This window comes from Scleropages formosus, chromosome 8, assembly GCF_900964775.1.
Source record: "Scleropages formosus chromosome 8, fSclFor1.1, whole genome shotgun sequence".
In the NCBI taxonomy this organism is placed as follows: Eukaryota; Metazoa; Chordata; class Actinopteri; order Osteoglossiformes; family Osteoglossidae; genus Scleropages; species Scleropages formosus.
The window spans coordinates 18,572,690-18,587,493 of record NC_041813.1 but is presented as its reverse complement, the minus strand read 5'-3'; the positions used below and the strand labels follow the sequence as shown (position 1 = coordinate 18,587,493).

The following is a 14,804-nucleotide window of genomic DNA, read 5'->3' as shown; positions in this document are numbered from 1 at the left end:
TTCGAACAGGTCCTCGGGACTACATTTCCCAGACAGCCCTTAATCCGAGGCGGTTCAATCGAGTTGCGCAGTCGCGAAGCAAGCGACTTGCCAGTGCGGTTTTTGTGTGTCGCGGAGGTTGAAGAGTAGGGGCGTTTTCCAGTGGGAAATAAGAAGAGGAAAGAAAGAAAAATACCACAATTCAATCACAAACAGTCATGGCTGAAGCTGATAACAGAAGTGCTAATTTAATTGTAAGTATCCTTCTAGACGTGTTCGTGGGTGCGTAGTGTTAGCAGCGGGCGGCTAAAGCAGCAGCTAGGCTACTACCCGTACTGAGTGTCGCGGTTCAGCCCGCTCAGTCTGTCCAAATAAATATGTCCTCGTTCCGTCCTCTTGGACCTTGCGCGTGAAATGGACTTTGAGTCCCGCCGGAAAGGCACGGACGGAGCGGCCGAAGGCTTTTGGACGTTTTTTGTCGTTTTTACCCGTTGAGGAATATCATTATGGGCGGGAGTCGCTCGCGGCGTCTCGAGACGGAGATCGCGGAGGGGATCAGACATTGATTTGGCTCAACGCGCGCGTACGGGCGGTCGTGTCGTGTGACTCGCTTATCGACGTCGTGCTGCCATGTAGCTGCGCAGCCCCGTCTTTTATTTTTTATTTTTTTACCCGGACACTCGCAGCTTTCTTTTTTTGTGGCATCGCCGGGGAGCTCAGACTGCTGGACTCGAATTGCAAGCGTCGCGAAGCGTGTCAACGGCAAGAACGAGCAGAACCAGAACTGAGCGCTGACCGTCGCGCTTACACACATAAGCACAGACCCCATGCTGACTGATTGCTGCACTGATCCCTTTTTTTTCCAGCAGTGTCACACTGTGGTGGTTAGAGGCCCCCCGCGTGTTGACGAAACAAGCAGCACGATCACGAAGCCGTTTTGGTGCCGTGGTTCAGTAAATTTTGAGTTCCGTTTACCATGATGAACCTGAAGGTGACCCCCTGTTCTTGCCGGTGTGGGATCCTGTCCAGCTGCCTGTCTCGCTGATCGGTGGTGAAATGCGCTTGGGATGTGATTCTGACTGACCCTTTTTTCCCCATCTGCCAGGCCCAGGAGACTGCCCAGCTGGAGGAGCAGCTCCAGGGGTGGGGGGAGGTGATCCTGGCAGGGGACCGCGTCCTGCGTTGGGAGAAGCCCTGGTTTCCCGGAGCCCTGGTCGGTGTCACAACGCTGTTCTTTGTGTGAGTAATCGCCGGATAAATGCGGTTTAGAAGCGAGGGAGAATGTTTGTAGCGTTATGACAAGAAATAGCGTAGGTCCTTTGCGTAGCATCGCCTGGGTTTACATTGTGATTGTTGGGCAGAATGTGGTTTCTAAAGCGGCCTTTTAGAAGGGAAGCGTTTCATGCGACTTTCGTGTTTAGCTTCATGTCAACCTGCTTAAGAATTGAGATGCCACACATGTCTTTCGCACCAGCCTGTCTGAGGGTGGAGGTGGTTTTTTTTTCAAAAGAATGTACATAATTTCTTAATGGCCCATCGTTGTCCCATATTTGATACCTGGGTTGTCTTCACCTGTCACACAAGCACACCTGCCTGTCTTGACAGGTTGATCTACTATCTGGACCCGTCAGTCCTGACTGGGCTGTCCTGCACCGTCATCCTCCTGTGCCTCGCTGATTACCTGGTTCCCATCCTTGCCCCCAGAGTGTTTGGGTCTAACAAGTGGTAAGCCGTGTGGAATGATGACACGGAGGGGTGTGTCGGAGTAGTGCTCTGCCTTTGTTCGTCTGATAAAAAGGAAACCGGTTGAACTTCCTGCGCTGTATGTGGCAGGTGCATGTGTGTGCACACTGTCCCCCGTTTCCCACCATCTCTGTGTCCTAACGCGGTGGGGGTGTCAGATGACACATTGCTGTACCTGCAGTCTAAGGTAGCGAAGAATTCGGCCCCTCACGGTCAGACTGTGTAACAGTCTGTTCCCCCAAGCCATCAGATTTCTCAACACCCAGGGTCTGGACTTGCACCAACACACTGAACACTGTTCCATTCCCTTTGCAATTTTTTTTTTTGCAGTTATGTTTCTATTTTTTACAGCATTTATTATATTGTAATATATTGCTTTTTATTGTATATATTGTAATATGTTGGCCTTTTGTTACAGCATGGTCCTGGAGGAATGCTGTTTTGTTTCACTATATACTGTACCAACTGTATATGGTTGAAATGACAAAGCCACTTTGAGTTTTCACCCTCAACTGCATCCTTAGGGCTGAGGTGCCACCACACTGGCACACTGGTGCTCTGAGGGGGGGAGCAGGTGCTTGGGCAGCTGAAGGGGCCTTAGATCCAGGATTAATTTCAGAGCAGTGTGTTCAGGGTACTTTGTCCTTCACCCCTTGTATAGAACGCTATCCTCCACTATATACACTCTGTCAGCTTGGCAAAAAAATGGATCCTTCCTGCGGATCTCTTTGACCAGTGCTAGCATGTGCATGTCACAAAGATGCTTATCGGTCTTGCTCTGAAAGAATATGCAGCATGTTGGTTTGACAGTCTGGTGTCTATTCTGAATGGTGTTGAGTTGGCCTGGAGTCCAGTCAGAGACAAAGTACTGGCTCCTCCTCATGAAGTGAGATATTGGTGGTGTCTGCCTGCTGTGGCATGGAGTCACACTGCTTGCTATCTGCTTTCAGCTGTTTACCAGTACTGGGGGTAAACTCCACTGAGAAGTAACATTTCTGTTGCATGTTGTGCAAAATCGTTGTTCCTCTTTTTTTTTTTTTTTTATTTTATTTTAATTCAGTGATCATCAGGGCTGCGAATCCTTAGCTGCGTTTGCCTTTTCTCACTTTTCCTTCATTGCAGGAATTTGTCAGTTAGTCACACATTCACAAATTGCCTTGGGTGAAATTTTACACAGAATAGATTCCAAGTGATTTCCCAAGACCCATGTGTGTGACTTCTGTTGGGAAGAAGCTTAGTTTCCTTCTCTTCCTCCTCCAGGACCACTGAGCAGCAGCAGCGCTTCCATGAAATCTGCGGGACGCTGGTGAAGAGCCGCCGTGGCGTCTTCAGCTGGTGGAAGCGTCTGCTCACACTGAAAGAGGAGAAACCTAGAATGGTACAGTAGTGCACTGTCTTGGCCCTTCACCACTTGTATACTCCCTGCTGAGGACACCCCAATGATTGAGTCATCAGTCTAGTTTGGGGAGGAGCCTATCTGGTGTCCAAGCTATGCCAGATGCCAAAAATGCATTTCATCAGTACCACGTCTAGATCTTGGAGAGGTTAAAAAAAAAATATACTCTTCTGCTTCATTGTTTGAAATGCACAACTTGAGTTAATGTTGCTCTGGGGCCTGTCTTGGGCGGTCACCCTTGAGATGTTTTTGTGCAGTCTGGAGTTGTGCCCAACTGGTGACTGAGTTCCTCTTCCTGTTTTCTCCCCAGTACTTCCTGTCTGTGATCAGCACACTGGTGGTGGTGGCATGGATTGGTCAGCAAGTGCACAACTTGTTGCTGACCTACCTGATCGGTACGTAAACATGACTGTTCCACATTTCCCCCACACACACACACTGGTACTCTACGCCGCAGTGAGATGCTGCTGTTGCCATGGGTGTCACACCACACTTATTTTAAGTACTTGAAGTGTGAGATGAGTTGGAAATGGCACGTTCACCACTGTGTTCAACAGTCCTGTTCACACTAAAAATCTTCATGCAGCTTTTCAGAGAAGCCCATGAAAAGGCCCCCTTCTGTCGTTCTGTATCTCAGGACCATTAACCAAACTAACGGAGGAGTCTGTCAGGAGCACAGTAAAGGTTGCACTGTAGACTGACATATCCAGGAACCTTCTGGTGACAGAAATAGCGGTTGGTATTTTAGTTCAGTCAAAGGCTCACGGTAATAATGCAGTGCTGACACTGAATTAGGGAAAAGGTTTATGGAAGTGTGTTGTAGGCTGAAACACCTGACCACACAACCCAAGTAATGGATATACTCCTCCTGCTCCAATATGTTGTGTGTGTGTGGCTCAACAGTGGCTTCATTCTGGAATTAATGTGATGCTTTATGGTGCAGTGAGAGTTCCTCTTAGGCAGCTTGGGGGCTGAGAGTTGCAGTGTGCCTTCACTCTGACTCGACCCCCCTGGGCCCAGCGTGTTTTTAAAGGTCAGTGAAATTAGGGCAGACGTTGCCTAAAAATAGGCTGACTCTATTTTAAAGACTGAGTGAGTGGGGAGCTCATGACACACGATGCCTCCTGAAACTATGATTTCTGTTGGATAGCTCTGGACAGACCTTGACAGTGACCGTGTTTCTGACCATTTCCCTTCCCCTCTGTGTGTAGTTACTTTCCTGCTGCTCCTCCCCGGACTCAACCAGCATGGCATTATCACCAAGTATTCAGCAATGGCCAAGCGTGAGATCAACAAGCTGCTGAAGCAGAAGGAGAAGAAGAACGAGTGAAGAGTATCATTGCAGGGCAAGAAAAGCGAATAAACAGATGCCCCCTACAAGGCCCCCCACCCTTTTTTATAGACCAATCAGAGAATCCCATAACAACAAACAACTTTCAGATTGTCTTTAGCTACAGCAGTTTTAATTGTGTGCCAGTTTTTATTACTTTGAGCGCAATGGATGTGAACTTGTTACTTGTTTGTTAGGCCATATTGACTCTGTTGGTGAATAGGCTGTTTTGGCTTCTCCCCTTTCTGTCCTGTGGCTGAGCCAAAGTACACAAATGCGCGTTAAGTTAGAACACTTAGTTTAGTGTCGCCTTGTAAACGCCATTGTTACTTCAATGTGTCTGTATCCTCCATGCGAGGGATACTAGTTTCTCGATAGACTTTGGCTCTCTCAGCTGGGGATGGAGGCTGGCGGCTTTAGAAGGCTTACCTCTGCTCTGCCCCGCCCCGCCCCTAAATCCTTCTCTTAATGCACTGAAAGAGTTTTTTATTTTTCCTTCTTCCACTGAGAGAAGCTGCCCGCTGGGACTGCTTAGACCAGTGTGTGAACTTGTGAAATGTACTACTGTATCAAATTCTCGTATCTGCTGATGGTGTCCCTGCCAAGCCGCAACACCGTGCTGGGCCATTTCTGTAAATATGCCTGTCCTTTACTCCGTTTTTTGTCCCCTTAGTGTGTTACTGAGCTGTGCTGCCCACCCAGACCTTTCCTGTTCATCACACCAGTTTTTTTTTTCCTTCTCTCTTCCGTTCTGTCAAGAGTAATAAAGTTTGATCTCAGAGGAATTACATGTGATGATGTGTGGTGATTCTACTCACATGGGTGGGTGACTGTTAATGCCCTTGGCAAATGCAGAGCAGATTAAACTGGCTACCTGTAGTTTGTAGCATGAGCCACTCACAGGGGTTTCCAAGGAGCTCTTCTAAATTGAAATTTATTATTTATCTGACACATTTCTCCAAAAGAAACTTGGTGTTATACTTACACTGGTTTACCCATTTATATAGCAGGGTAACTTTTACTGTTTCAGTTCAGGGCAGGTACCTTAATCATAGGTACTACAGCAGAAGTGGGATTTGAACCCAGACACTTCCTATTGTGAGGAAGTAGCTCTAAGCACTATGCCACCTGCTTTCCTGCTCATTATTCCATCTGCTGGCCAGACCCCTTCCAGCCTTGTTTACAGTAAGGTACAGTACCGCAGTGTAGACAGAGAAGCTGGTTGGACTACTTGTGTCCCTCTAGGTTGTGATCAGTAGAGCCTGAGGGCACAGCAGTCGGTCTCCCAACGGCGGGCGGCCCACAGCATGTGGTCTCTGCTCCGTCTCCGTGGCTCACCGGGGCCAGCAGGGCGGCGCTCCTCCCCTGGGGGAAGTGCAGCAGAGCCAGCTGAACTGTGGTTCCATAACCCACACGGTACAATTGCAATGAGATGGTGCCACAGAGGCGCGAGCCAATGTAAGCATACCTGTTAGGATGTCATGGCAGTGCCACCGTGTGGGGAGGCCTGTGGAGTGATCTCGTGTCGCTGTGTGGGAGAGGTGGCTGTGATTTGACCGGTAAGTGGTCTGGTAGAGTGTGGGTTCAGAGGGGTTTGCCACCTCTCTCATGACCTGGCCCAGCTGGTTTCGCTTCCGATTCCGCAGACCCAGCTCATGCAGGACATGATGCTGCAGAATGAGAAGGGGAATGTGAGGACAGGGTCCTTCTCCAGGCCAAACCAGCGTGAAGCTCGGAGCACTTGGAGACACCTTGTACGCTATCCGTCCAAACGTGTAAATCAGCCAAAGGGTACAGGAGTGAACCCAGAACACGCTTTTCACAAATCCAGGAATTTAATCTGTTAATGCGTGTGTTGGAGTGAACTTCGGGACGCAGATTTATTACATATTTGCCAAGGTGCCAATGAACTGGCACAAGCAGATTGTGGTGGTCTAAGCCCTTGAGAAAAAGAGAAAGGGACTGTTCAAGTAACAGTGACATCTAGTGTTCAAACTCTGTAACATCAGCCTCATTTTCCAACTTAGTGCAACAGATGCCTGCACTAAAAAAGAATCTTTTTAAGGCATAAAATGTAACATTTATATAAACACATATAAATACGTATACATACTAATCATGAAAAGTAACATGCATGTAATGCACAAGGGATAACTGCAGTAACGTGCGCCGCCACGATTCGCGGTTCTGGTGCGTACCGGAACGATGTCCTTGGGCCCGTGGATATCCCGGGTGTGTGACTCGGCATCCACGGGCACCATGTGGCTCAGCTTGAGGCTGCTGAGATGCTGAGAGGGGAACGGGGCGTCGCGGTAGTAAAAACACAGAGGGCGGCCATCCTCCCCCCTCCTGGAGTAGCTCTGGGGAGTCAGGAAGTGGAGTTGATATTCACGAACTGTGGGTTACACTGAACAGGAGGTCTATACTGTGAGGGCCCTCAAGGACCTGGTGTCTGAGACAGCAAGAGCAGCTCGACTCGGGCTTTCCGGAAAGTACCAGAAATTCAAAGACGGGTGAGTGAGAAAGCTGGACCGTGGTGCAGTCCCGCATCAAGGTACATGGTCAGTTCAGCCTAAGCTCTCTCACCCGAGCATGCGTGGTGGCGTAGCAGGGGTGCGCAGACGGACACCCAAGAGTGAGGGTGCTCTGGTGCATGGGCCGAGCGCCCCTGCGGGGTATGGGCCGCGGGCTCGGTCGGGGGTCATCACGGATGTGGGTCATTTGTTGCCCCCTGGCGGTTGACACACAGTCCACCTTGCGACCCTGTCCCAGTCCCACCGTCACCACGGTGGTCCACCTGCTCTCAGACATGGCGGTGTCCAGAAGACCTGGGACACAGAGCTCAAAAAGAGTCCAGCGGAATCGTGAAAGTCTACTGCCGAGTTCTCCAGAAGGAGCCCTCGGCCCTAGAGGTCATTCTCTCACAATAAATACCTGGTATCCGAACTTCTGTCAGTTTGATCTTCTTTACCCGCTACAAAGACTTGTATTAATCTGTTCTTTTTGTACATTTTGTACAGACTTACCTAGACAGTCCTTCCATGCAGCTATTATATACTCTGCACATTGTTGGTCCTGGTTGCTATGGCTACCAATCACAGTTGGCTCACTAAACTGACACTTTTGCAGAAGAACTTCACACCAAACATGGTTCGTCCATATAGTACAAAATTTAAAAAATTAATTATATTAATTTAATAGTAGGTGGCGTAGTGGTTAAGGGTCTTTAATATGAAAAATTTCGTCTTCATTTATGATTTAATTCAAAACTGCAGCCACTGACCCCTGCGAACGCCGGTGCACTGAAATTTATTTAATGTACAAAAATTAGACATTTTTAAATCATTTAGTAATGAATCGGGAATCTCATTTCAACCGCGAACACCAGCGTGTGAAAATCAATATAAATTCGGACGTGATTTCGTATTTTTTGTACACGCACCGCGGAGGAGGGGTTTCTCATGAGATAACGCGAGGTTTCATATTTTCCCATATTGCACCGCAACACCGGTTTCTTTTGAGATAACGCGAGACTTGCTTTTTTCCCATATTGCACTGCGGGGCGCTTCTCCTTCCTCTTTCCGCCATATTGCAGAACTGGTAAGAGTAAAAAATTTTATGCATTTCTCAATCCGATCGGTATCAGCTCCATCCGAGCTGTTAGTGGGAAAGTTTTTATTGATAAATGACAGCAGAAAGTTGGAGATTCCCGTTAGTTTTATTTTGGACGCTCTCGGGGGATAGTTGATCAGATATTTTTAGCGAAGTTTGTCCTCCTCAGACGACCGACACCCTGTGCTCCTGTAACGCGTGCAGAAAGAAAAGACAGACTTATAGATGAATAAAGTCCGTCTATTTCAGTTCTCAACGTGTCTAGTTTTGCGCTGAGTGCCTGTCGTGTGTCTGAAATGTATAGTTTGGTGTGTCTTTGACAGCAGTCTGTTATGCACAGTCAGTCCCCTCTGTCTATCTCAGATCACCCTTCCATGTGTTCACTGGAGGCTTGAGTCCCATCCAGATGCTCCTCTGTATTGCTCCATTTGATAAGTAGCTTTTACATTGCAAATAAAAGTAGAGATTAAAAACTTTGCTGGTGAGATGTTGCCCTGTTTCTGGCCATGAGTGTAAACGAACGGTGTACAAAGTTTAATAATAGTCACAGCCCCTGGACTCCTGTAGTGTATTGATCAAAAGCTGTTCATTTTGCTTTTAAGATTTTTTTTTTCCCCCACTCCTAGTCGGAGGGGTCTTCAATGTAGCACATGGACCAGGAAGGATCCTGTGCCACTGCTGTGGCCCACCTGAAGATGGTTCACCTGTAGGTGAACTACCCAAAGGGGCTCCTCAGGTTTTCTAATTTCTCTTTTATTTTTCTCTGTCCTTCCCAGGCATCATGGTGCGCATGAACGTTCTCGCCGATGCGCTCAAAAGCATCAACAATGCGGAGAAGCGTGGGAAACGCCAGGTTCTGATCCGGCCCTGCTCTAAGGTGATCGTGCGCTTCCTCACCGTTATGATGAAGCACGGTGAGTGGATTGATGTTGTGCAGTGTAAACCTCAGTCTACAGACTCCCCAATGTTTTGAGTCCTTCCTTGGTCTTGAAATTGTCTTCTCTTCAGGGTACATTGGCGAATTTGAGATTATCGACGATCACCGAGCTGGGAAAATTGTTGTTAATCTCACTGGCAGACTAAACAAGGTGAGTCTCCCATGGTTTTTAGAGTTGATGGGCCTCGTGTTCCTGTGGCACCACTAACATTGAGGGGGGTATCCTCTTTTTTGGCAGTGCGGTGTCATCAGCCCTCGATTTGATGTGCAGCTGAAGGACCTGGAGAAGTGGCAGAACAACTTGCTGCCCTCTCGGCAGTTTGGGTGAGTCCATTTCTGAGTTGACCAGTAAGACAGTATTTTGGCTACAGCAACGGTTCCTTGGAAGCTGCTTTTTGTACTCATCCTATGTCCAGTAGCAGGTTTTCAGAGACCAGTGTGTTCATAGTGTGGGGCCTTGTCGCTGTTTTACGGGTAGTTTGCTTTGAAATTTTGTTGTATATTCATACGTTTTATTTGTTCTACACTGGTGTAAATGTACGCATGACCCTGGGGCTTTATTAAGGTATATGGGACTGAAATGTAAGAATTTAATCAGTTTTTCCTGTATTTTGGAAAGTTTGGCATTTTTGTATTGGACAGTGTTAGGGTGATACTATTGTGATGTATGCCCTTGTTTTATTGTGAATTTGTCAGCTGTGGGTCTGACCTCATCTGAAGCACCCACATAAGCGGTGTTTCAGGATAACGGCAAACTTGTAGATGTGGTAGTCCCATGCTAAGAATGTTGGGATGATTTGAGTCCATCCTGGGAACAGGCACTCAGAGAAGAAAAGAAAAGCTCTCCAAAGTTAGTCTCAGGTGTTTGAGGCCAGTGTTTCCATTCTGGGAGGAGAGGGTGTGTAAGTGTAAGGATTCACATTGCTTCCACCGGGCTGAGTAATTTTTCCTGTGTTTGTTATATTTTTTTCAAAATAGCTGTTGTATGTGATATTTACACCTTCTTTCCGGTGGCCCTCGGTTTTCTGTTGAAAGCAGTAATGAAATTAACCCTAGCAGTGAGGCCACATGACAGACATACTGGAAGATGATATTGGTGTCAGCATTTGTTGCTGTATGTTATGCAGTTTTGCCAGTTGTGCCTTTTTCTGTGAATAAATATCAAGTCAGTAAAACAAATTCTATGTAAGCGCAGCTCGAACTCCTGTGAACGCTCTCAAATATAGTTTAACGGAAAATGTTTATACCATTCGTCAATCACTGTTTCATCTAAACCTTAACGTACTACTAGTGTGTTTGTTGGACTGCTAATGTTAAGATGGTCCTGTAACAAGCATTTTAAAAAAAATCATTGATTTTTATTGATCTGAGGGGGGCATTGCACAGAGCTACATAATATTTATTGATATGTACAATTATTGATGAAACATAGTTAATGACAGAACAGGTTGAGATAGAAGGGCAGCAGAGTTGCACAGGAATAAATGCAGCAGATGGAGTAATACAATAATGCAGATGCGTTGTTTTTAAAGGTAGCACGGTCAGCTCAGTAGCTCCCTGACAGGGCTCACTGTACAGCCTAAGATTTGACATTTGTACAGAGGTTTCAAATTAGATTTTTATCATGTACTACATTTTTCATTTTGTTAGAAGTTGATCATTGTGATATTCTAAATTTAAATAAAGTAATCCACAATAACTTATACAAGGTTGTAGAATTGTCTTGCTGAAATGGATGCAGCATAAGAGCGTTATGGTTGCCCAATACATCTTTTTTTGCCCGCTTACAGGTACATTGTGTTGACCACTTCAGCTGGCATCATGGACCATGAAGAGGCCAGAAGGAAACACACAGGAGGGAAAATCCTTGGGTTCTTTTTCTAAACATGTAGTCAATGGCAAATTAAAAAGTTTCCAATGGACCCCCGACTCTGTTTTTTTTTTTTTTTTTTTTTTTTTTTTTTTTTTTTTTGACCTCACCTTACCAGCCCAAAATTGCCAGAGTGGGGGAAAAAAAAATGACCCTGGCTGTGTAAACGGTGCCACTGTTGTCCATCAGAACTACCAGTCTCTTGTTGGCCTATCAATTTACATAATTATCGCTGTTCTGTACACTGGAATTCTATTAACACACCTTTTTATCCTACCCGTTATCTTTAGGACCATGATGGTGACATTTTTGTGTCTCTGTAAAGGGGAGGATTATTTAATGACTCTACAATGATTTCTTCTTTCAGACTGCATCAAAAAACAGTCCTTCTGTCCAGTAACTGCCGAGCTTCAGGTGACAATGAGGTTAGCTCCTGCCTGCTCTCATAGCTCTTGGTATTGTCTTAGGCCAGGGGGATTCTTGTTATGCCCTTGTTATGTTGGTTAATGCTGACTGATTGTCACTTACAAGGAGTGCAAGGTCTCTGCCAAGCCTCAGTCAGACCTAATTGATATTTCCTTTGTTGTACTGTAAATACAGGAGCATTTGCCTTGGCCTTCAGGTAACAGCTCTTCATTGCTGTGGGGGCTATGCTGTTTTAAAAGTGGGGGCAGCAGAATGAGCACTTTTCATTAAGTATAACAACAGGGGTGAGGAAGGAAGGGAGTGTTAAAGTGGATCATTGACGGGTTGGGGGCACCAGGAACTGCTGTGATCAGTTGGGCAGAGGGCCGGTCCTTTCAGAACAGATGGCACTGTCAAATTAAATTGTTTGCAGTTTGGAGCTTGATGTTCAATTGATTTATAAACTTATTATTTCTGGGTCATAAAAATCAATGGGTTCATATTGAATGAAATGCCAGCTTCAACCTTTAACATCAATTCGGTGGGCCTGGTGGTCTGGCAGCCCTTTGTCCATGTAGATAATTTGAGAGTACGCAGTTGCACTCACCCTTCACTGTCACGGTCACCCCCTAAGCACCGTGTTGTTACCATCGAGCTTGATTTTCTCCCTTTATCTGGCTCTGCCTCTTGACATCGTTTTGACTTTGTAGTTCTCGATACCGGAGCATTTCGCTGCCCTGGCCTTGAACGTCCTCCTGGTCCTCCAAAATGAGCAGTTTATAGTTACCCAGGTGACTGTTTATTACATCAAATCAACATACCGGAAGGCGATCCTTTCGCTGGACTAATAAAAAAAACCTTTTCTCACAGCTTGTGACCTCCAGACAGAATCCATTGTACCTTGAAGGTGTCTCCATTTTTATTGCACCGGTCCTCTTTAATTGCCCACGCCCAGTAAAGTCTAACTTTGCAGCCTTGGCCACAAAATTTCCAGCAGCAGGGGCTCAGCAGTGAAGGCAATTAATGAGTTTGGGTTTGGAAGCACATTTTTCTCTCCAAAATACACATTCAGTATATTACATCATCTAAGCTCTGCCCTAACAAGGAGGGCAAGTGAGCACCAGGTGTGGCCATTTGTCCATAATGGGCTGATTTTCAGAGGTCAGTTGAAGCAGAGGGAACATCTCGGTTCTGTTTTGGATGGCAGTTTACCACATTTCTCTTGTAGACCTTGTTCTTTTCCCTTCTGCTCAGTATCTCTTTATTTTCAGTTTGTCTCGTTTCCACATTTGGCAAACAATCAGCTCTAAGCACCCATCTTGGCAACTCACTCAGGGTCCCTCCCTGAACCAGACATGCTCTGGTGTGTGTCTGCTCATAGTTGAAGAACCAGTGAGCTGAGATGGTGTCGCTATGCTGATCTCCGCTGTGCCTCTAAAGAAGAGTTATAGGGTTATTAAAGCTGGGCTGTTACGGTTATTATGCACCCATTATAATATCAGTTTAATTCCTATTTTAATAGCACGATTAGTCATTGTTTAGTTTTCTTACAGTGTGATTTGTGCTTGCGTCGGAAGCAATTAAACTAATTTGGAGGCATCCAATCTAAAACTGCACAATAAAAATGTCTTCAGCGCCCTTGAGAATTACTGTTTGATTTCAACTGGATCTAAGAGCTATGGTGATAGGACTGAGGCTCCCGTGTCCTCGTAGACATGTGGCCGTGTGTTTGTTGTCATGCCCGGACCGAGGAGGAGTGAATCGATTTCACGAATCAGTTCTTACTGTACTGAGCTAATGGTCAGTTGCACTGGTTTGATTCCATTTCCTCCATAAAAAGGAAAGTTAGAGGGGTTGAGAGCAGATGTTCTAATTTTGGCAGTTTTTTTTCTTCACTTACCTTTTTTCCAAAGCCTGTCTTGCCAAGAGAACGCAACACAGTAGGCAGTAAAGAGCACCCGGAGTAGGACTGTCGGGCCGTCATAATTCAATTCACTTCCACGGTGTTTACAGCTCGTTTCTTGGGTTCCTGAGGGTTGCTGATCAGTAATAAGGTGAGGAACAGCACACATGTCTATTGGCTAGATCAGTCACATCATTCAGCACTGAGTAGGAGATTGTAGGGACTAAGTGTTTTTGTTTTAAATTATTTTTAATGTAGCTCACAGTTTTTGATAGTGTTTAAAAGCCATGCAGAGTCTTTCAGATCTCAACCAGTGAATAACTCAGGGAGGAGGTGCCAGCATATGCATATCCTGCAGTGTGTGTGTGTGTGTGTGTGTGTGTGTGTGTGTGTGTGTGTGTGTGTGTGTGAAACGTACGATTATTCTTATTAGTGTGCAGCGGAGCAACGATTCTCAGTTGGGGAGTTCCCTGATTGTAAACACTCAACTGTGTGCCAGTTGGAAAAGGTGTTCTTCCTTTACTGGTTCGCATACAAACACATTTTTACAAAAACCTTCCTTCCTTAAATAGCTTTCAGTGAAACTTCTCCAAAAATATTAATCGAACCATGGACATAGTCTGAACCGCAAATGTTAATGGAGAATCAGACGAACAGCATCGTACCGCAGTTAGTAAATGCGACGCTCGCTCGGGGATGACTGACATTTGCAGGGGGTTTGGGGGCACAGTCTAGAATGTGTTGCGCTGTGAAAAGGCATAAGTGAGACGCTGCTGCGTCTACGCCCTTTCGGGTTCGAGCTCGGAGACTTGCCCGCGTTTGGTGTCTCCACAGAGATTTGGACCTGCGGCCGGGAGGGAGATGTCTCTCTGTGTCCGTAACATCACCTTTCTGAGCTGTTCTTCATTGCTCTCCGAACCTCAACGCCGTCTCAGCAGAGCAGCTCCATTAGTCGTGATTTTCCACCATAACAAGTCTACTGTAGTCATAACAGTTCCTCCCCTTAACGTAGTGTCATTGGCTCAAGAGTAACAGCATGCCGAAGAAGCGCATTTGATTGCATGCCTCACACGCGTTGCACCCATGGTACGAGGCAGAGTACACGTATCCTCTCTTTATGTTCCTCGCATGGGTGTTCCTCGCCAGGCAGGAGGCTCCTCTCTTGGTAGGACTTGTGGGAGACACAGCAGCTGGGCATCGACTGCGTTTCATTAGCGCTGTGACGGAATTGGGAGACCGTTGACGGAACCGTTTCGGCACCATCGACTCGTAATGCAGCACAATAACAGTTTATATTAGAGCAAGGCGCTCGTTCTCCCGCGGGGCTTTCGTACAATAACTTCCTGATTGCGAGCCAAAAGCGCCGTGTCACCTCCATTCCTGCCGCTGAAGACAATAATCAGATGTGGGCTCCCGCTCCTCCTGATGTTGCCTCGGTAAGCAGTTTGTTGATGAGCTGCCGTGGCCTCCGTGTTCCGGAACATCAGGGAAAGTAGTGTGTTTATACTCCCACGCATCACCCCGCTGCCCTTGGGGCAGAAAGATGAATATTTGCGCCACTTTAATGTCATATTCCATTCCGGGTGTTCAGTGTCCCGTGTCGCACACGGGCGCGGATACAGCGTGCTC

General features: G+C 46.5%; 3 protein-coding genes across 4 annotated transcripts; 2 read left to right on the top strand and 1 right to left on the bottom strand.

The window, feature by feature from the left end:
• Window positions 1-38: 38 nt before the first annotated feature.
• arl6ip1 (ARL6 interacting reticulophagy regulator 1) lies at window positions 39-5,233 on the top strand. Its single transcript, XM_018756930.2, has 6 exons — window positions 39-233; window positions 1,085-1,218; window positions 1,585-1,704; window positions 2,983-3,100; window positions 3,429-3,513; window positions 4,330-5,233. Exons 1-6 carry the CDS (start codon window positions 198-200, stop codon window positions 4,446-4,448), a joined length of 612 nt encoding a protein of 203 aa, XP_018612446.1. The 5' UTR covers window positions 39-197; the 3' UTR covers window positions 4,449-5,233.
• Window positions 5,234-5,540: 307 nt separating this feature from the next.
• On the bottom strand, window positions 5,541-7,663 carry LOC108937309 (uncharacterized). Of its 2 annotated transcripts, XM_018757137.1 has the most exons (5): window positions 7,475-7,663; window positions 7,035-7,276; window positions 6,647-6,808; window positions 5,917-6,118; window positions 5,541-5,813 (listed from the first exon to the last, which is right to left on the bottom strand). In XM_018757137.1, the coding sequence occupies exons 2-5, from the start codon at window positions 7,257-7,259 to the stop codon at window positions 5,701-5,703; spliced, it is 702 nt and encodes a 233-aa protein (XP_018612653.1). In that variant the 5' UTR covers window positions 7,260-7,276; window positions 7,475-7,663; the 3' UTR covers window positions 5,541-5,700. The 2 variants fall into 2 exon arrangements, with proteins under 2 accessions (XP_018612653.1, XP_018612654.1); XM_018757138.1 differs by lacking the exon at window positions 7,475-7,663 and having other exon boundaries at window positions 7,035-7,358.
• Window positions 7,664-7,981: 318 nt separating this feature from the next.
• LOC108937152 (40S ribosomal protein S15a) lies at window positions 7,982-10,919 on the top strand. The gene is made up of 5 exons (XM_018756924.1): window positions 7,982-8,048; window positions 8,837-8,974; window positions 9,069-9,148; window positions 9,236-9,321; window positions 10,788-10,919. The coding sequence occupies exons 2-5, from the start codon at window positions 8,842-8,844 to the stop codon at window positions 10,879-10,881; spliced, it is 393 nt and encodes a 130-aa protein (XP_018612440.1). The 5' UTR covers window positions 7,982-8,048; window positions 8,837-8,841; the 3' UTR covers window positions 10,882-10,919.
• The last annotated feature ends 3,885 nt before the right edge of the window (window positions 10,920-14,804 follow it).

What these genes read in the sequence shown, in the direction of transcription:
- arl6ip1 (XM_018756930.2), top strand. Translation starts at nt 198, where the DNA reads ATGGCTGAAGCTGATAACAGAAGTGCTAATTTAATT. An exon ending in GTCACAACGCTGTTCTTTGT is followed by an intron (nt 1,219 to 1,584) that starts GTGAGTAATCGC and finishes CTGTCTTGACAG; the next exon opens with GTTGATCTACTATCTGGACC. An exon ending in AAGAGGAGAAACCTAGAATG is followed by an intron (nt 3,101 to 3,428) that starts GTACAGTAGTGC and finishes TTTTCTCCCCAG; the next exon opens with TACTTCCTGTCTGTGATCAG.
- LOC108937309 (XM_018757137.1), bottom strand. Translation starts at nt 7,259, where the DNA reads ATGTCTGAGAGCAGGTGGACCACCGTGGTGACGGTGGGACTGGGACAG. An exon ending in GGCCCAAGGACATCGTTCCG is followed by an intron (nt 6,119 to 6,646) that starts GTACGCACCAGA and finishes CTCATTCTGCAG; the next exon opens with CATCATGTCCTGCATGAGCT. An exon ending in CTGCCATGACATCCTAACAG is followed by an intron (nt 5,814 to 5,916) that starts GTATGCTTACAT and finishes CACTTCCCCCAG; the next exon opens with GGGAGGAGCGCCGCCCTGCT.
- LOC108937152 (XM_018756924.1), top strand. Translation starts at nt 8,842, where the DNA reads ATGGTGCGCATGAACGTTCTCGCCGATGCGCTCAAAAGCATCAACAAT. An exon ending in TCACTGGCAGACTAAACAAG is followed by an intron (nt 9,149 to 9,235) that starts GTGAGTCTCCCA and finishes CTTTTTTGGCAG; the next exon opens with TGCGGTGTCATCAGCCCTCG. An exon ending in CTGCCCTCTCGGCAGTTTGG is followed by an intron (nt 9,322 to 10,787) that starts GTGAGTCCATTT and finishes GCCCGCTTACAG; the next exon opens with GTACATTGTGTTGACCACTT.